The sequence below is a fragment of the Cupressus sempervirens genome, chromosome 2 (genome assembly GCF_028749045.1).
Source record: "Cupressus sempervirens isolate cs-2001-9-10 chromosome 2, ASM2874904v1, whole genome shotgun sequence".
NCBI classification, from domain to species: domain Eukaryota; kingdom Viridiplantae; phylum Streptophyta; class Pinopsida; order Cupressales; family Cupressaceae; genus Cupressus; species Cupressus sempervirens.
This window is the reverse complement of record NC_143119.1, coordinates 455,169,417-455,190,220: the sequence shown is the minus strand read 5'-3', so window position 1 is coordinate 455,190,220 and position 20,804 is coordinate 455,169,417. Positions and strand designations below refer to the sequence as shown.

The 20,804-nt window shown below is 35.7% G+C and overlaps 1 protein-coding gene across 3 annotated transcripts; it reads right to left on the bottom strand.

The window, feature by feature from the left end:
* Positions 1 to 3,253: 3,253 nt before the first annotated feature.
* On the bottom strand, positions 3,254 to 16,131 carry LOC149573016 (uncharacterized). Of its 3 annotated transcripts, XR_016360004.1 has the most exons (7): positions 15,961 to 16,131; positions 15,767 to 15,888; positions 5,007 to 5,297; positions 4,777 to 4,895; positions 4,407 to 4,667; positions 3,709 to 3,946; positions 3,254 to 3,576 (listed from the first exon to the last, which is right to left on the bottom strand). XR_016360004.1 is itself a non-coding variant. In XM_089814155.1 (6 exons), the coding sequence occupies exons 1-5, from the start codon at positions 16,036 to 16,038 to the stop codon at positions 4,432 to 4,434; spliced, it is 846 nt and encodes a 281-aa protein (XP_089670281.1). In that variant the 5' UTR covers positions 16,039 to 16,131; the 3' UTR covers positions 3,254 to 3,576; positions 4,407 to 4,431. The 3 variants fall into 3 exon arrangements, 2 of the variants coding, with proteins under 2 accessions (XP_089670281.1, XP_089670280.1); XM_089814155.1 differs by lacking the exon at positions 3,709 to 3,946; XM_089814154.1 differs by lacking the exons at positions 3,254 to 3,576; positions 3,709 to 3,946 and having other exon boundaries at positions 4,123 to 4,667.
* Positions 16,132 to 20,804: the final 4,673 nt, after the last annotated feature.

Below are 20,804 nucleotides of genomic sequence, written 5' to 3'. Positions count from 1 at the left end.
TTCTCCTAGATGTGAAACATTCAAACACAAGCCTATTAGAAGTAAATCAACCTTCTACACAACCACCCCTCCAATCGTGCAGCTTGGATTGATAGAGGCTCAGTTTACAGCATCCAACTCAACATGGAAGGAGAGAAATGGAACTCTTGACCTTTCAAAATAGCTTCGCAGAGTCTTTTGCAGAATGGTGACTTCTATTTGACATTTTTCATTTTCACCATTCTTTTTGCAGATGATAATCTTTAATTACGTCTCTTGGTATCAACCTCAAATCTTGTTTGGATTACTTGCAGCCAATCACTTGTAGCGACAGAAAATAATAACATCCACGAACTTTATATTTATGATAAACACTTGCCAGAGATTTAATGAATTTTGTTCACTGCAATAACACTGCTTCAGGGACTTTGTTGGCAGACTAACAATCACCACTTTTCCACCATGGCTGATAAACGGGTTAACAGATCCAAATGGTGGAAATAAATAATGAGAGAAAAATGCTTGCAAGTACTCTACAGGTTTATGCAAGAAGCTTGATAAAATACGCAGTGCCCCATCTTTCGCAGCCACCTTGGCTCTGATACCAAAATGATGTACAAGCAGCAAAGGAAATAACACTAATTTCCAAACATTAAAACTGCACTCAAAATCACAGAATTTATTTCATTCTACACAAGCCTGGTCTGTCTTACAAGCTTGCAAGTTAACAATATTTATATGCTAAGTAGGAGATACTTTCTACAGCAAGTCAAATTGTGATATTGCTATCAGGATTTAACTGTGTGATTTTTGAGTCAAACTCATTGACCCATGTTTCATGAGTAGTGATTCAACATGAATCCACCTCTAATGAGAATAAATGGAACACTTAGCACTCATTGGATCTAGGTGATGCTCACAGGGGTTGCAAATGGGGTTGCAAGCTTTGGGTTTAACTATGGAGGAAACTCCGTAGTTAAGCATGCTCAGACTGGAGTAGTACTGGGATGGGTGACCTCCCGGGAAGTCCCAGTGCTTCACCGCTATGAGCATCACCTAGATCCAATGAGTGCTAAGCGTTCCATTTATTCTCATGAGAGATGGATTCATGTTGAATCACTACTCATGGAACATAGGTCAATGAGTTTGACTCAAAAATCACATAGTTAAATCCTGATAGCAATATCACAATATTTATATGAATATGGAACCTCCTAATCCACAATATCTGGAACAAATTACTAATTATCTAAAATCTTATCAAACTCTAATTAAGATAAAAAACAGTTTTGTAGAATTTTCTTTTAGAAATCAAATCTTGGACAACAACTTCTTGCTTATGCATCACATGACAAAACATGAATTGAGAAATTCCAAAAGTTGAGCCAAGAAGAGAACTTTCACTTCTTGAAACTCAAAGAAAAGTACCTTCACTTTTTTAAACTCAAAACAATGTCAATTTCATGCAAGTCAAATCAGATTGGTGTAATCCACAGGCAATGCAATCACTATGCATTTCCATAATCAACTAAATCCCATCTAAAAGTATTAATCAGAATTGAAACCATGAAACTCTTATGCAAAGTTCTTTAATCATATTCACATAAACATTCCATGTGACATCAACAACTAAACATGGATATGATCTACGTACAAATGATTCATAGTATAAATTGAATTAGAATCATTTATAATCCCAATCTAAGTCACAGGATACGCCGAATTTCATCCATGAAGTTTGTATTTCAGTGAATTTTCACCCTTGATGAAATTCATCCAAATTTTATGATATTTAATATAATATTGTTATTTATAATAATATTATTTTTTTATTTTAAAATAATAGTGAGTTGTTTAGTTTCATTATTTAGCAATGTCAAACTATTTTGACAATTTTGTTGATATATTACTTATATTTACAAATAAATAAATGTATATAACTAAATTTTATGCCGATTTTTTTTCAAATTTTTACCCTTATCTAGTTTCATCCAAATTTTATGATCGACAAACTCCAATTCAAATTCAAACCTTGTGACTTAGATACCAATCATGCCACATCATTAAATATTAATATCCACGTAAAGGTTGACACAACTTAAACCAGTTGTGTTGAAGCCAGCATCTATTTTGCTAGTGAGGCTCCCCCTAGTGGTGTCTCTGAATCGGCTGGCACTGCTGTTGATGCACTTTTGGTGTCTCAAGATTCGGCTGCTAGTGATCAGGTTTTTGCTGGCAGTGGGGCTTCATCTTTTGTTGTGGCTATTGATGGCTTTGGTCCTCGGGATGTTGTTGGACCTGCTGCTGCTGGCACTTTTGTTGGTGCCGCTGTCCTCTCAATAAGGGTGCTGGGACTCCAACACCAAATCCGTTGGCTTGGCAGGATGTTGCTATTAAGGTGGAGAAGGGTTGAGTTTCGGTGAAAGGTAAAAAGCCTAAGAAATCTTCACCCTCCTTCAATATGATCCTCTGTTCCCACAAGAACAAGACTAAAGCAAATTCTCAAGGTCCTCTGTGGATGCTTGGACTTGAATTCTCTATAGTCCTGTCTTTAGTTGGTGGCAGCATGATGGTTTTTGTGCAGCAGTTGCCATGGTATGGGTTTCTTGAAATATCTTTAATGTTCATTTTTTGGAAAGGGTTTCGGGTCCTTTGAAACCTGTTTTAGCATTAATCAAAAATACAAGTAAATCCAGAACATGCTACTAAATATGAATCATGATCACATGAAAAACAAAACGACCTGAAAAAGACTAAAATGTTTATTCTATCTCATACCACATGCATCTTACAAACAAAAACGACTGTCTATTGTTTCACCTATGGCCTTAATGAACTAGGGTGAAGTTTTTCTTCTTTCTTAAACTGATATATTATAGTTTATAAATGCCCTCTGAACCTGATCAATCTAAATTGAATTGATATTTCACTGACTAGCATCTGATATTAGACTTTGTGCTATACATCAAAGTACTTATTTTAAGAACTCTTAAATTGCGATGTTAATAAAGGTAATGATTTTTTGATATGAAATTGTATTTTTGTCTTACACTGTAAAACCCATAGCCATTTTCTGTACCATGTATCCTGACCAACAAAACTAGTTCTCCAGCTTCTATCAAATTTGTGATTAATTAGATCTTGAATCTGTGACCATGTGATCTGATTTTACTATCGAAGACTACATACACCTACCATTGCAAATCATACAAAGCGACAAACAACTGTAAATATATTGCTATAGCCATACTGGGACACACAATAAATTAAACTATTTATAATAAGCAAACACTTCTAATCAAATTGCAACTTCTGGTACAAATTCTTTTTGAGTCAGTGAAGTTGAATTGACAACCCATGGCTCTGTTGAATCCTTAGCTCTCAGAAGCATAAACACAGCTAGCTAATAATTAGTTATAAATAATGTTGTATTTGTGTCTCTGCATGGTGAATCTTATCATATCCCTTGGCATCTGCCTCAGATCGTGTAATGGTGATGGGGGACGTTACTAAGAGTGCAACTCACATTCAAACCCTTCTAAGGAATCCATAATTCTAAGCACCATCTGGCATTGTTGTTTGTACTCCATAACTCAGCTGAGATTAACAAGAAAAAAAAATCAACTTATAACACAAATTATTTCAAGTCAATAACCTAAAAATAGCATCACAGTATTCACCAAAAAATATTTTAACATTTCCAACACAGGACTGTAAATTTTTCCATACCAGCACTATATAGTGGGTATTCCATGCGTATTGATGGTAATGGTTTTGAATACAAGAGGTTTCCTTTGGCTAGATAATAGTCAAGGGTCCTATTAAGGTGCCCCAATACATGACTGTATAGTTTTCCATATCACCGCTATATAGCAGGTATTCCATGTGAACTGATGGTTGGGATTTTGAATACAGGAGGTTTCCTTTGGTTAGATAATAGTCGAGGGTCCTATTAAGGTGCCCCAACCTGAAAAGAAAACCAAGAAACAAAGTTGCAAAACAAAACATTTTAAAATGATGTCCTGCATAAAAAACCAGCAAAGGGGTGTAGCACAAACAAAACATGAGACAAAACTAGAACATCCCTACATTCTATTACACTAGAATTTAGGATATTTAGTTGAGGCATCAGTAAAAGGTGTGTAATAAAAAAGGAAATTGACAGCAATTTTATTAAAATGCCCAAGCCAGGATACAAATTTGGCCTCTAATACATCATTGGAGACGCCGGAAGCAAGGTTTCTTTCCATTTGCCTTGAACATTTTAATGGCATTCTGCACTAATATATTTAAGTTCAACTGTTTATACATATCAACAAACTGAAAACAAATCAAGGGCTATAATATACGCAGCTAAATTAAGGAAGTCTTCCCATCTGCCATGTAATGAAAAAAAATTACATTTTATTTATCCTTATCTCACTTACAAGAGACCTTAAGATGAGAGCTGATCTAGTCAGCATGATGATGGAAGCCTGGTAAAAGAGACATCACAAAGCCTACAACAATCATCTGAACCTCCTTTGTAATTCCCCACCAATTGAGCCCTTGTGGTTCTCCAGCTCCCTGATTGACTCTCTCAGCAGGTCCATCAAGACCGTTTCCAACCTCTTGAATGCCCACATCTTGAGGTCCCTGCCCTTCAATATTTTGTGCATTGGGCTCATTTCCAGCCTCTTGGAGGCCCTCTGCAAAACACATAAGGTTATCATTAGGGAACAATTCAAAATTATCACAGGCATTCTATAAATGGTAAACTAAACTGTAACTGTTAACAAAATCACCCTGTTGGCTTACCAGCCCTAGCGGCTGGCTGAGGGTTTACAACACGAGCAGGAGGCTGAGGTGGAAGCCTAACTCGTTGAGCACTCTCTGAAATCCATTGTAAGAGAGGAGCAAGGGCTCCAGTTTGGTACCTGCATTCCTCAAAAATGTTGTTCCCATTACAACAGATTTCCATCAGTAAATTATTAAAAAGGGGAAATTGCAATTAAAATATATGCACAGGAAATGCAATGGTCACTTACAAGTAAACCAAAGTGGCAAGGGACAGCATAAGAAACAGTCTTTCCTTAGATCCGTCTTGATTGAAAACAAATACCACTACAGCAAGCTTGAGTATGAGCAGCAAATCTAATTGAAATCCCACTTGAAATCCTCTCACCATCTGTCTTTGGTTGTCATTTCTCTGTCCCTGTGCATCTCTGGCAGGGGCTCCATTATGTTGATTTAATCCTTCTGGAGCCAGAGCTTCATGTGCTACAGCAGGAGAACCTCTTCCAGAATCTGATTGAGCATTCTCTGCACCTGTAGGAACACTGTTGGAAAATAATACCAAATTTAGAAAAAGTATAGCTTGCAAAGAACACTTTTAAAACATTAAAATTAGCTCCATTCAAACTCCATACAACCCAAAAGTGCAATCGTGGGCATCACATGCTCAACTTTCAGTTCAAAACAAGATTGATCCAGTTCATGAAAAGAAAAAGCCAAAAACATCTTCAGTGCATACAAACTTGAAATATGTCACAATAGATTGCAGACCTTAAGATAGCATCAGACAGAAGAACTGTCTTACATATTTGTAGTAAGCAGCTTTTTTATTTGAAAACACTCGCAAGCATCATAGCTGTGAAATCCTTTCTGAATTCTAATTTCCACTTACTGTGTCGCAATTTTGAACCACTAAACATCTGGACTTGAATGATGCGTTTAAACAAAGATGTCAAAAATGCATATGCTGTTATTCTCAGAATCCATTCAACGGCTTCTAATCACACATACCCTTTAGACAAGGCAATAATGATATGTGATTCATAAAAGCAAGTGATTTAAGCAAACCATAGTTGATTCTATTTCTCAAATCCTCATGATCACATCTGAATAGAGTGGTTAAGTCATAGGATTAGCTCTAGACATATCTTAGATCATTGCAAGCCTTGACCCACATCAGGCCTTTTTGTAAATCATTTGCCACTGCCATCGTGTTGTTTGGCATGTCTGAGACTCTAATAGCATGTAAGGAACCACTACCAAATCATTTGCATGTTACAAATGTCTAGTTTGGTGCAAAAGCCACACCCAAGTAAAACCATGAAACTTGTCTCATTAAAAGAATTATATTTTGGGAAATAAAAGAAGTTCTTCTTATAACAACACTGTTTTAGGGACAACCCATAAATGTCCCTTGGCTGTCCCTGAATTCATGATAAAAAAACAAGCCATCTTGAAAATGTTCCCAAAATGAGAGGACTCTAGACATCCATAAGACAGACAGGGACATCAAGATGCCCCCAAACCGTCCTACAGAAAATCAGTCAATTAATAAAAAGGTCCAAAATAAATAAATAAACAATTAATTTAATTTTTTTGTGCATCCCCACATCACACTTCTTAAATGAGTGAAAAGAAGCCTAAATCTTTCATTCTAATTCATTTTACTTTTAAAAGAGTTTGAAAAAGTAGTTAGAGAAATCAGCATTAGTGAGTAGTGAAGAATAAGATAGCAAGAGAAGTAGAAGATGCAATTGCATTATTGTTTCACAACACAACCTGAGTAGCAATGTGAGAGTTTCAACCTTGACAAGCAGTTGTTTATTAGGGCGTGCAAGTACTAAGGGTAAAGAAGAACAACCACAAAACCCATTTCAGTTCCCTTCTCCCATTTTAGAAAGTTACGCAAATGGCCCTTTTAATTCCGAAGCCTCTTCTCCATTTTGTGATAGCCCTAGACAAAGATAAAAAGAAAGCTCTGCAGGTAGTAGTACACTAGAGTTGTGTCACATTTGCAAGAATAGACTTTAGTATTATTGGGTTTTATAGGACATGGAATTAATATGTATCTAGATATAAAGGATGATGAAAAGGTAACAGGTTAATAGGTTACATACAGACGCCAAAGAAAGTCTAAGGGTTTATCAATACCAACACAATCAGCTACACCGATGCCCTCTATGATTGCTAGTGGTAGTGAGGGTATGTTTACAAAAGAGAGACTGATGTCAGTGAAAAGGAGGCAGTTGCAAAAATGTTCAATATGCAAGCACAAGATGTTGATTGTCAGACTTCAACGTATTGGCAGACTCCAGGTTTGTGATAGGATGTTGATTCTGAAGACCCCACTCAAATCAATGATGAGGAGACAAAAGGGATTGGTTGGAGTTTCATTGGATGAGGCATTCCCTCATAGTGGCAATGAGTCAAAGTCAAGACTGATTTTGATGTGATGTTGGTAAATGCCAGTTAGAGGCAGCATCATAAGTTCTATGCCTTTGCCAATTTGAAGTTGAAACTTGCAGTCTTTGGGCATTTTTCTATATTTTTTAATTTACATAATATATTAATTAATAATGTCATATGCACATTGACAACGAATTATGAAAGCAAATAATTTTAGGCATTTGTTAATTTGTTCAATTCTCATGTTGACTTCCAATTCAACTCTAAGGTTGTATATTTAAAATCTATAATGTATATAATGAATGCCTTATAAATGTTTTCATATGAATATTAAAAACTTTCCTTAGATTTTTCAAATTTTCCCTACTTATTTGTAGCCATCCTCTTTGTCATCCCCTAAAATGGTCTCAAAAATATCCATTCTGAAAACACATCCCCCCAACCCTTACCATCTCCATCCTGAAAACTTGATTGAACATGCATAGATTAATGAGGATTGAGTAAACATCAACAGATGCCTTTGCACTGGCTTTACATCAGTTCAGGAGGATGGAGGCTCCTGTGTTGTAATATTTAGCAATGAATAGTGCTATATCTCAGATCATGACTGAACCAAGTGATTGCAAGCAATCCACTATGTATTGAATATGATCACATCTGGCTACTGTAAGCCAATCTAATCTATTTAAGTGTTCATATAAACAGGTTTGATGATCTAGCATCATTTCAGCATGTATTATGACACATTGAAAAACGATCAGACTGCAACCCCATAGTTGATTTTACTTCATAAAGCAAGCCTGATAGCTCTGCCTGCTTTATGTTACTTCTTAACTTGACATTTGACATTTTTAGTGTGCCAGTAATTTTGTAGATGTTCAAAATTTGAAGATGAATTATGTACTGATGCACTGTGCACTCTGCACTGTGATCGGTAATCTCAAAATCAATAGGAAAATCATTAAATTGATATTTGTGATATAGATCCTCATTTACTTTCACTCTTCCTCCTCACTCCTATGCTACTAGAATGGCTTTAAAATTTAAATGTTCACAAACTTATTATTAGAAATGGTCCTGCATCTATTGGGTTCCCAATATTTTCCATTTTTTCCAATAATATACTCACAAATTGAAGACATCTCTTGTCTTTTGGATTGCCAAGATATTTCCATGAAAGATACTTGCTTCTATGCCTCATACAACTCATTGTTCTTCCAAAATTCTCCTCCAATCATTGATTTCAAGGAAATTGGAATTTAGAAAAATCTAAAATTATTTCAGTAAAAACTCCAAGATTTGGAGAAAAGTGAGTTGCAGTATATAGAAGGCAAGACAATAGAGTCTCCCATAATCTTAAATGACTCCAAAGTGGATAATCTCAAACATCTAACACCAAAGAACACGATGACAAAATGATACAAACTACAAATTATTGCGTAGAGAATTTTATTAACTGGTTAAATGCGCTGTGAATATACATTGTTGTAACTAGATTCCTCATTCATATTAGCGAGAAAAAACACAAGCATCAAATTAAGACAGAATGTGCAGTCTAGAATAGTCTGTTGAACAGCATTCAAATATGTTAACATCTACAGTTTGAGAAACTCGTATAAGAAAACTCAGTTTTATACACTAAAAAGTAGAAACTATTTGTCAGAAGCCCTTGAAAGGATCAACCTGGCCTGGACAGCAATGCTAGCTACACCTAAGCACTTTTGTCCTTTTGTGAAGAAACCAGATTTTTGTTCTTTGTCTTTTAGTTTCAACTGACTTTTTGAAGAAATCAGATTTGTTTTTTTTGTCTCTATGTGCCAACTATGTGTCTGCCACTATTTGAAAACTGTAAGCTTCTACCAACTTCAGCCAACTCTATGCTAACTGTGATTTGCCTCTTTACAGACTGGCATCCCTTCACCGAGTGCAATCAGATTGTTACTTGCAAGTTCCCTTCACTGAGTGCAAGTTAAGGTACCACCCCAAGTGGATATATATTGAAGACCATGCTTTGTTCTTTGGGATGCTGAATATTTTTCTTTTTCCTCTGTGCACATAGGGAGTTGAGGCAACAATCTCAGTGCTGAGGTGAGGAAGGACAGAACCCCTAACCCACCAATTAGTTTGTTCACACCCAGTGTCATATTTATTCTGTTTTTACCTTTGAGCACATTGTATCCTGGGACAAAATCACCAAGAGATTTGTTTGCTCTGTAAGTTTAAACTGTTGCCAGCCTATGTGATGTTTAGGATGATTAAGAAAAGCGAAGAAAGGGATTATGAAATTGCGACCTCTAAAATTGTTGGATGGTATAAGAGATATTAAAAGTTGAAGAGTATTCTAACATTTCAGGAATATTTAAGTCTGACGGGGAACATTACGCTTGTGTAATAGGAGATTCAATCTTTGATGAATATGAAAGTGAACCACAGGAGGTCAAGGCTATCAAATCTTTTGATTGGCACTACATAAGAAAAGAAAAGAGAAACTGGATCTTTAATCAGAATCAAATGAAGGTCAAGCTACGTCTAGTCAAGAGGGAGTTGACATTTGTGGAGACGAGAAGGTTAAAAGGCTTGAGGAGTTTAATAATGAGGGCAAGTAGATTTCCACAATCGGTAGATAATCTTCAAAATGCTCCCAGATTCAATTGTATAGGTGTTTTTCCATCAATGTTTGAGATCACACTCCGCGAAACAGCATCAAGATGGATGATACAGAGCATAAGAAGTAAAAGGATCACGGAGACTGACCTGAAACGTTGATGTAAAAACACCTACACAATTGAAACCGGAAGTATTTGAAGAGTTTAATAAAAATACAGGTTCTAAGTATGATGAATTAGAGTTGTGTCTTAGTGACAAGCTGGTAGGATGCCTTGAAATGAATAAGAAGAATAAAGCCACATTTACAAGTTTACTTCAGCCATATGAGGATATGGAAAGGTTGAAGAAAATACTTCCATTGAGTTTGCTAAACCAGCTTTAATTGACCAGTTATGTAGCGGTATGAATTCAACTAATGTTCCATTGCGTGAACCAGCTCTGCATCTTATTGGTAAGTAGTCGATTTGTGATTTAGATAGTGATAATGTCCATGTATATGAAAGCAATACAGAAATTTGGCTTAGAGAGCAAGAACCAAAAGAATCATTTTTGAAAGTGGGAGTGCCCAAGATAATGGGACTTGGCACAATAGAGACTGAAAAACAAGAGGATGTTAAGGAAGGAGTTGCAACAATGGCCCAGGAAGAACAATTGAAGTTATCAGAATCTTATTGGTAAGGAATCAATTTTTGATGATGTTCAAATATATGAAAGCAATACAAAAATTTGGCTTAGCAAGAAAAAATCAAAAGAATCAATCTTGAAAGAGGGAGAACCCAGGATAATGGGACTTGAAATAGTGAAGAGCACAACAGAGACGAAAATACAAGAGGCTATTAAGGAAGGAGTTGCAATAGTGGACCAGGAAGAACAATTGAAGTTATCAGGCACTTTGGATCACGAATAAGAAGCCCCTGTTCAGCAAGTTGAAGCTGAAGATCCCTTGTTGATCACTAACAATTGGGTACCAACAAAAGACCAACGAAATGGAGCTGGAAAGAACTCCTTTTGGTTGAACATGAAAAACTTGATAGACTGAAAAATTTCAAGAGTTGTTCAAGGAGAACCCACCCACATCTCAAGTTTGGAAGAAAATGAAACATGTGACGATAGTCAAGAATTTAGTTATGCTATTGTAAATAATATTTCGAATATGATTGACTCCCAAGACAATGAATTGCAAGTATATCATAAAAACCCTGATGGTATTGGAGAGATAAAGGCTACAGCAATTGAAAGAATGATGGAGGATCTGCACATTACCACTAGCACCCAGCAGCCTGCTCCAAATGTTTCTATTGGTGAAGATGTTCAGCTGACTAATGATTTTGTTCTAGCAGGATGGAATGATGAATTGTTCGATGCAGCTTTCTTGCAAGCATTGGATTCTAATGATGGATGGGGCCCGAATATAAATCAATAGCATGTTTAATTTTGATAATCAGCACTATGTAAATCTTTTGATAATCAGCACTATGTAAATCTCTTGGATATACAGTATAAATCTGATACTGTTTTGGTACTTTTTCAAGTGAAACAAATGGGTTGACTACCCTGTAAGTCATGTTTAGTGATGATATGGTAGTTTTAAAAGAAGGATACTCCGGTAGCTTCCTTAGCTTCCTTCTCTTTTATGTTGAACAATTCATGATGAACCTGTTGTATTCAGTTTATTACACTATTCTAATATGAGATGAAGGCTATAGCCCATGGACTAGGGCAGGAGGATCGCTTCCATTGAGATCTTTTTTGCAAATTGAACAAGGTTACTAAACGATTTTTGAGCAAGAAGAGAACTACTCAACTTTGACCAAAAGTGAAAAAAGTCACTATTTACAGTAATGGCAAGTTAAAATCTATTACATCATAGAGAGAACAAGATAATTGGTCTTGTCAAAGTGGCAATGTGTCTTCTTGTAATACCAAACACCATGTACTTCAATTAATTCTACTCCAACTTGCATAGTTATTCCTTTAATGCAATCAAATATCCATCTTTTGTAGTTAAACACACCTCACTTCTGTTGATGTAACTAAATATTCACCAATTAACCTTTACTTGAGTTTACTTAGGATAAGGCATTTGCATATTAGTTATCATGTAGACACACAAAAGTTTGCATCTCATTTTAGCACATGGTGTTGGAGAAATCCACTTGAGGTTGAGTTAGTTGTCATCTCATACCTCTTTGTGTGTGAGATCCACCTTTAGTGCTCTTATCACATTATCATCCTCTCATTATTGCATGTGTTGCATGTACTTTGTTGTGCAATGGAGGATGATCCACTTTTGGGGGACGTGATTACAGCTTGTCTAGTTGGTAGGTTATCTCATGCATATCCTCTAGTTATCATGTGTTGCCTACATCTTCAGGCATATCTATATTGTACACATCTGAATAATTTGTTGTGCATTTTATTCACATATGCTTGATCATTATTGAATCAATCAATTGAACATATCATTTTCCTTATCTCTCTTGTGCTATCAATTGAACTGCTAGACCTTAGCTTTTCATTATTTGCCTTAGGCAAATTCATACATAGCATCAAAGCCATAGGAGCTTCATTGTGTAGCCATTAAATAGTTATTTGTTTTGATTTTGGAGGGCCATGATTCAGATCCGGAGTATCAGCAATTTGTAGGAGCATCTAGAGCGAGATCTGACTTTATCACTGTGTCATAGTGGCCATTCTGGTGAATTTTGACTATAAACTTGCTTACCTTTAGGAAAAATCAAATCTCAGGAGAAAACAATTTGCAAATCGGACATGTGAAACCCAATTGCAATTGGGTAACAGTTTTAAAAATCTCCTTATTCTCAGAAATTTTATTTATGAATCAAATTTTTATTAGTGTTTTATCAATATTTTTCCAAAAAAAAATTGGGGCTTCAACCCCCTGGTATTTGTTTGTATATGTATTTGTCAGAATCAGATTGCAAGCAACAAAAGGCTGCCAAAATGGTAATCAGAGAATACTTTGCCCGTCCAAATCGCAATATGCACAGATCAAGGCAACTACAATCCAGGATTTTGCTTAAGGTCAACGGCCAACAGGTTCCACTAACCCCGAGCAGGCTCAGCCAATCACTGCCATTTGGCATTACATTTGTGCACCGACATATATCACGTGTGCTAGAGCTGCAACATCATCCACATGGGACTAATCCTCCACATTTCTGGAAATATCAGCACTTCCAAAAGTTTTAGAAGACACCTTCTATGTAGATTTTACGAGACAAACTCGACAACTGACGTCAGCAAGTTAGATTGATTTGAGCATAACAATCCTCTTTTTTTACATTGTCAACAGCCGATGCTTGCTTTACACTTTGTTTAAGTGGAGGTGTGTTTTAGTATATATACCAGAGCACATTTCATTGCATTACCAATGTGGAAGGCAACCCCTCACAGATTGAAGTTTTAGTTTGAGAGGCGATTTTGAAATGATCATATCTCCCTCATTTCAGGTCCTTTTTTACGGCATTTTCTTTTATTTGGGGTAGCTTCTCATGTTCTTCTCAGATCTTGAGTTAGTTTTTTATTTTCGTGCATGAATACTTTAGCATTTTGATTTTTTCACAGCTCTAGCTGAGTCATCCTGATTCTTACAACTTCTGTGGCTCCATTCATGCTAATACGGACACATATTCAAGTGCAATTGTTTTTGAAAGTGCGTGATTTTTTAGAGAATTTTTCCAGATTTGCTATCAGATTTTTAGGCTTATTTGGGCGAAAATATCACTTTCAGCATTTGGTCGATTGGCCTAGTTTTGGCGCTTGTAACGGATTGTATATTTGGGAGATCATGTCTTAATTGGTTAACTCTATTATATCCTCATATTCTCCGATGTAATCATCAAAATCAAAAGTCCACTTAATCTGTTTTGCAGGTGGCAATTGTACATGCACTACATACAAAGTGCCAAATTTGTCTATTTGGGGGGATGGGGGTTTTTAATTTATTGTATTGTGGGGGGTGCCATGATTCGTTGATCTCATTTAGTTTCTTATGAAAAGTGGATAATGGATAAAGTCATGGAATATGCAGTCCATCCTACAGTTGTATTTTTACTAGGATAACTATGAGTCATGGGCTAAAAGTATCATCAAATATTATGGATGGTTGAAGATTTTGCCTCATCTTTATGGATCCATTCCTATGCCAACTTCTGAGTGGAAACAGTTATCTTGGAGTTAAGGAATTTGAATATCTTGAGATTGATTGCTTACAACATGGATATTTTATTTCCTGAAATCAAATCTAAGCTTTGGGATAGTAGGTGTCCAAGCACAAAATGGAACATTGTTTGGGAACACTTAAGAGATTCACATGTTCCTCCATTTCCAGAAGATCCATTGTCTCATTTCACTTGATGATGCAAATAATATTCCTTATGATCAATCAACTTTAAGGCAGATTGCACATCTTGCAAGACTTGAAGAGTTGAAGGCTCAACATAAAGCTGCTAAGGCACATCAAATTGAGCCACCTGGCCTGGACGGCAGTGCTGGCTGCCACCTAAGTATACTCTTGTCTTTATGTGGAGAAATCAGATTTTTTGTTCTCTGTCTCTTGATGTCAATCAACTTCTTGAAGAAATCAGATTTGTTTTTATTGTCTCTGTGTGCCAACTATAAGCTAATCGTTTGTCAATATTTGCAAACTGGAAGCTTCTACCAACTTCAGCCAACTCTCTGCTAACTAAGGTTTGCCTCTTTACAGACTGGCGTCCCTTCACCAAATGCAATCAGATTGTTTACTTGCCTTGCACTACAAGTTAATGTACTGCCCCAAGTGCGTATATTGAAGACTCTACTTTTGGTATGCTTTATATTTTGCTTTTGCCTCTGAGCATGCAGGGAGTTGAGGTGACAGTCTCAGTGGCCAGGTAAGGAAGGAAACAGCCCCTAACCAAACAATCAGTTGATTCATACTCAGCACCATACTTATTCAGGTTTTGCCATTGAGCATGTTATACCTCAGAATTAAATCCCCACAAGATCTGTGTAATCTGTAGGCTTTAATTGTTACTTTTAGGAGATTCTGTGTCAGTTTTACATATGTTTAATTCTTGAATTCACAGCTTCTATATTAAACTTGGTTATAGGTGCTCTAAATCTGTGTAAGCACTATTAACCATCTGAATGATCTATAAACAATTTGGTGACTCTTGCAGTTCTCCTCCTGAATCTGTATTGTGCAATCAATTAGTTTTAGAATTTAATGGTTCAGAGTTAAAACAAGATTTTATATCATACAGACCTTGAGGTCATGACACTACCCGAGGTTAATACGAGCATTTAGACAAAAAAAAATCAGTAAAAAGGTCCGAGCGAATTGTGCTATAAAGATGTGTTATCCAGTGGACTAATTTTTCGTAATATATTAAATGAACCAGCTTGAACTCGCTAGAATTAGCCACAAGCCATGCCATATGCTTCATTGTTTGTTAATTGATTCCAACTTCACCGAAGTACTTGATTCAGGACTAAACAGACTGAAGTGACCAAAAAGTGGAAATGGCATTCATCTTGCTGCTGCCTACTGGTATTAATGAGTCAGAGTCTTGCCTGGGAGGGCAGATGTATGTAATGAATACAGAACATTGACTTGACGAACTAGATATTTTGACACCTATACTCAACCAACTGGACCGCATTGAATTATCCGTCATCGATTTGATTGTTTTTATCTTGCTCAAATCTTTCGATAACAGCTGCGTATTATTTTACATCCTCTTTTAGAATTATACTTTTTGATCCATCGCGAGATGAACAGAAAATTATGACCACATTTTCTATATTTTAGTCTATAAGAAGTGTACTGCTGTTGCACTAGTTTTATTCAGGCGTATTTAGTACAAGATTGTTTCGATATGGGGATCGCGTATGGTTTTGATATCATCTGAATTTCGTTAAGAAAAGCCAAATATCGTTCTACGGCATGAACTAAAGGCGAAACCAGGACAAATCTAAAATTAAAAAGATTACTTACGTGGGGATGTTATAGGTCAAGGGAATAAGGGTTCCGACACCGCCACCGAATGGAAGATAAGGCACGGCATAGATCCCCCCGCTTTGATGATGAAACGGTGGATGCATCTGAAATGGCAGCACCTGCAAGTAACCTACATAAATCAACGACTGTCCCTATACGGATGTAAAAACGTCCTAATTTTGCAGCCATACCTCAGGAAAGGCCCTTGCCGGCTCTGCGGAAGAAGAGGAGCTGGCACTGGACGTTTGCCCTTGCCCTTCATCGCTCATTTTGTCCTCCCTTATTCCGATCAAGCAAAGGATGGAAGGATGCCAAATTGTAGCTTCAATCAAGATACGCAGACAATAAAAAGCTTTGACTGTTGGCTGAGTTTACACCTCAACTATTATATACAGTAAATTTTGTCGCTCCTGCGTGTCGATAACGTCTTAACGCGGAATATTTAATGCTAAACATATAGCCTACGGAAGAGTAAAAATGAATGGATTCAAATAAAATAATTATTATTTTATAAAGCATGGGTAGATTCGAACTCAAGATCTTTTTGATAAAAGGCTCACAATTTACCATTGTGTCGTAGGCTCTTGCAAAATAAATCATTGTCTCATATTGATAGATGGCAGCTTAATATCTCTTCTTGGACTAAGATTTTTCAAACCTTCGGCCAAATAAAAGCCAAGAATCACAGACGTATCGAGAAGGTACATTTTGAACGGCTATTTGTGGCTAAGACCAATATCCAATCCCAACCGGACTCTACCAGCTTTGTTGAGCAGGGGTCGCTAGCCAGGAATTCGCTCAGGAAACATCAACACATTAAAGCCAAAGGGGCCTACATCAGAGCCCGTAATCATTGGATTCAGTTTGGTGACAAAGGAACTAAATATTTTTTTAATTTGCTCAAAGAGAAACAAAGAAATGAAAGAATTGATAGAATCTATGATAATGATAAGGAGTTGCTTAAGGGCCAAGATATTTCTTTGGCCTTTGAAATTTTTTATACTAACCTGTTTACTTCTAAAGATGTTGATAATTCGAGGTTGATGAGACTTCGATGTTCTGAGCTTATTCCTAAGAAGCTTTCAGAGGATGATATTTCTGCCCTCCAAAGCCTTGTTTCCCAACAAGAAATTGTTGATACCATTTGTAAGCTAAAAGATAACAAAGCCCCAAGGCCAGATGACATTCCTGCTGAATTCTACAAAGCTAACATAGATTGGATCTCCAAGGACCTTTATGAGTTATACCTTGAGGCCTTCTCACATGGCACTCTGGGGACTGCTATTAACACTGGTATCATAAAGCTCATCCCTAAAGAGGGAGACAGAGCTTTGATAAAAAAATTGGTGTCCTATCACTTTACTTAATGTTTCCTATAAAATTCTTGCGAAAGTTTTGGCCTCTCGGTTAGAGGCTATTCTCCCTAATTTTATCTACTCCACTCAGACCGGCTTCATTAAAGGTAGATTCATCCTTGAATATCTCATTACTAGCTGGGAAGCCATGGAATGGGCCAATACTTCACATCAGGAGGCAACTATGCTTCTTCTTGATTTCGAGAAAGCCTACGACAGAATTGAATGGGGCTTCATCTTGATGATGTTAAAAGCTTTTAGATTCCCTGATATTTTCTGTAAGTATATACAAATTCTTCTAAAAGATGCTTCTACCATGATTGATGTCAATGGCACCCTGTCCAATCCTATTCCTCTGTCTTGATCTATTCGACAGGGGTGTCCTCTTGCTCCTACTCTTTTTGTCATTGCTTTGGATGCTCTTTATTATATCCTTAAAGATGACACCATCTCCCCTAAGGTGTGTGGTATTACTCTTCCTGATGACTCTGAGCTTCTTAATATTCAATTTGCTAATGACACCTCTCTTTTCTTAGAGCTCAGTTTGGATAACTTCATCTGCCTTTGCAATAAAATTGATATGTTTGGTAAAGCTTCAGGAGCTCGTATTTCCAGCTCTAAATCCATTTTGTTAGGATGGCATGATCATCCTCTAGACTAGCTTCACCAATTTGGTTTTTCTTGGGGGGGACCTAACAAGATTGTTAGGTATCTTGGTATCCCCTTTTCTGTGAGCCCTTCCCTCAAAGATATGTGGTTATAGATAAAAGATAAAAATTTTAAAAAGATTAATAAATGGAATCACAGGTTCCTTTCCCTTGCTGGGAGAGTTCAGGTTTGCCAGAAGATTCTCTCCTATAGTATATATTATTCCTCTCTTTGGATGTTTAGTAACTATCAGATTTTGGAAGCTCAGAAAGCCATCAGACACTTTCTTTGGTCAGATGGCAAAGGTACGAAGAAAGCCCATTATGTTAAGTGGGCCTGGTGTCATCTGGAGAAGGGACTAGGTGGGCTTGGTTTGAAAGATCTCAAGCTTCAGGGAATGGCTCTTGCCTCTAAATGGATCCTTCAATCCCTTGATGGTAATGAGCCCTGGAAAGTGCTTGTCAGAAGTAACATTCAAAATGGTGTTCCTAAAATTGCTAAATCTTGGAAACATCTCCCCCTCAGTGATCCAATTTTTGGCAAATTCTAGGTTTCTATGAAGGGAACTTGGGTCTTCCGTTCCATATGGAAAGCTTGGGAGAACATTCGACGCCATATTGATAACTCAACCTTTGATTATAACTTCACTCTTCAAGGTGAGCGATCACTATGGTGGAATTTTCTCCATCAGGGCAAACCTCTTGGTTTAACTAAAGGTTGTTTGGCTAGATTTTGGGCCAACAGAGGTGTTAAGTATATCATGGATATCCTTTAACACAATCAGCTTATCAGTTGGGATGTCCTTGCCAATCAATATGACCTTCCTGCTTCTCATAAGCATACTTAAAATCTTATCAAAATGGCTTGTTCTCAACTTAATCTCCCTCGTAACGCTAATAAAGACTCTCACCGATATCTTTCCTTTAGGTGGCAAGATGGTACTCTCCTCACTTCTATCAAAGCTAAAGATATCTACAGATTTCTTAATCATGATACCTCTATTTCCCACCACCTTAATGACATTTGGTATTGTTCCTTTACCTCCACAAATTGACATAAAATATTTGATAAACTATGGAAAGCTCCTATTCAGCCTAAAATTCAATGTTTTAAGTGGCAGCTCCTACTGGACAGAATCCCCATTAGAAATCAGCAAGCTAACATTGTTATTTGTTCTATCTGCAGAGTTCCTGAAACTATGAGACATATTTTCTTTGATTGCTCTTTTGCTAGAGAAGTTTGGCTCATGTTTGGTATATGCATTACTTATTATGTTTACACGTTGGATATTATTTTGGGTTTTATTGAAGGCCTTAGAAAAGATGCTAACTTGTTCTGGCAGGTTCTCTCATCGCTCATCCTTTGGCATGTATGGAAATGTAGAAATGATGCTAAGTTTCAAGGTTTTGCTAGGACTCTTACTGGATTTCATAGAAATATCATATATTTTAAAATTGTTTCACAGGTCTGTTGTGTTTTGAATATGGAAAAAAGGAAGCTCCTTAGATTTTTGAGGGATGGTCGAGCTACCATGTTTATCTGTGAGATTTAGAATGGTTACGACTTGGCCAGTATAATGGACAATAAGGTGGCATTTGATGAAGCCCTTGACAAGCTCATGCAAGAGATCAAGAACAGTAAAAACCCCTCTACTGATAATCTCCATGTCTTTCATCAACTGCTAGATCAAAAAAAAGTTATATGGATGGAGAGTCCCCTAGGGTGAACTACCTGGATCAATAAGTTTGAAAATGCTCTCCCATAGGACTAGAATTCCTTTTGTTATTCTTTTAGTTCTCTTGTCTTCTTGTATAGCTCTGATATATATGTATCTCAGATAGTGGTCCTGCTTGGTGGACTGTTCCTTTTTGTTGCTCCTCAAATAGTTGGTTGAGGCTCTGCCTCCCTCCTTGTTGTTGTTCCTTTTGAACTCTCAATATTTAATATTTAAAAAAAATTATATATATACTTATTTAATTAATTATTTAGTTTTCAATTCTATTAAATTTTGTTTTACAATTTTATTGTGTTTATATATATTTTAGTCTTTTTTTCATATTTTATATATATATAGATATATTTTAATTTTTTTGTGTTAACTAGTTTGTAATGCTAAACATAGCCTATGGAAGAGTAAAAATGAATGGATTCAAATAAAAACTTTGTATTTATTTAATTAAAATTCTATTAAATTTTGTTTTACTATTTTATTGTGTTTACATATTTTTTAGCCAATAGACTATTTGTGGGAATTTTGTTTCAAGAAATTAAATTTTTGACAAAAAATTTGCAAGTTGGCCGGAAAAGTTGTTAGTTTGGCCGGAAAATTGAAAATCTTTCCCATTAATTATTTACCAATCATTTTTTAATCTCCATCCACTTTTAACTCTTGTTTTGATATTTATTAGTTGTTATCTCCACTTTTAACTTTTTTTAAAAAAAAATTTTGGTATTTATTAGTTGTGATCTCCACATTAGCTCATGTTGTGATCTATTCATTTAACTTTTAATTTTTAAAATTGATTTAGATTTTAGTTTTTAAATTATTTTAATTTTTTTTAAAATATTAGTTTAATTTTTTTTTAAATATTATTTTTAAGTTTCTATAATTTATTTAGTCAATAGAATATTTGTTAGAGATATTATATTTTTGTATTTCTCTTATTAATTTTTCATAATAGATTTTTCGATGGTTTTTTTAAATGATATTTGATAAATTTAATTTAATAAATAATATTTATTAATCTATTTAAAAGATTTTAGTAAATATTATGTTATATAAATTAAAAATTGTTAATAATCTAATTTGTTCACATAAGATTATATTTTAAAATCCACTTTTAACTATTGTTTTTCTTTTCTTATTTATTTAAAAAATAGTTATTTGTAATCTCCATAATCTATTCACATTAGATTATGTTGTGATCTCTATTTATTAAAATTTTGATTTTTTAAATTGATTTAGATTTTAGTTTTTAAATTACTTTAAATTATTATTTTTATGTTAGTTTTTTTTTTTTTAATATTATTTT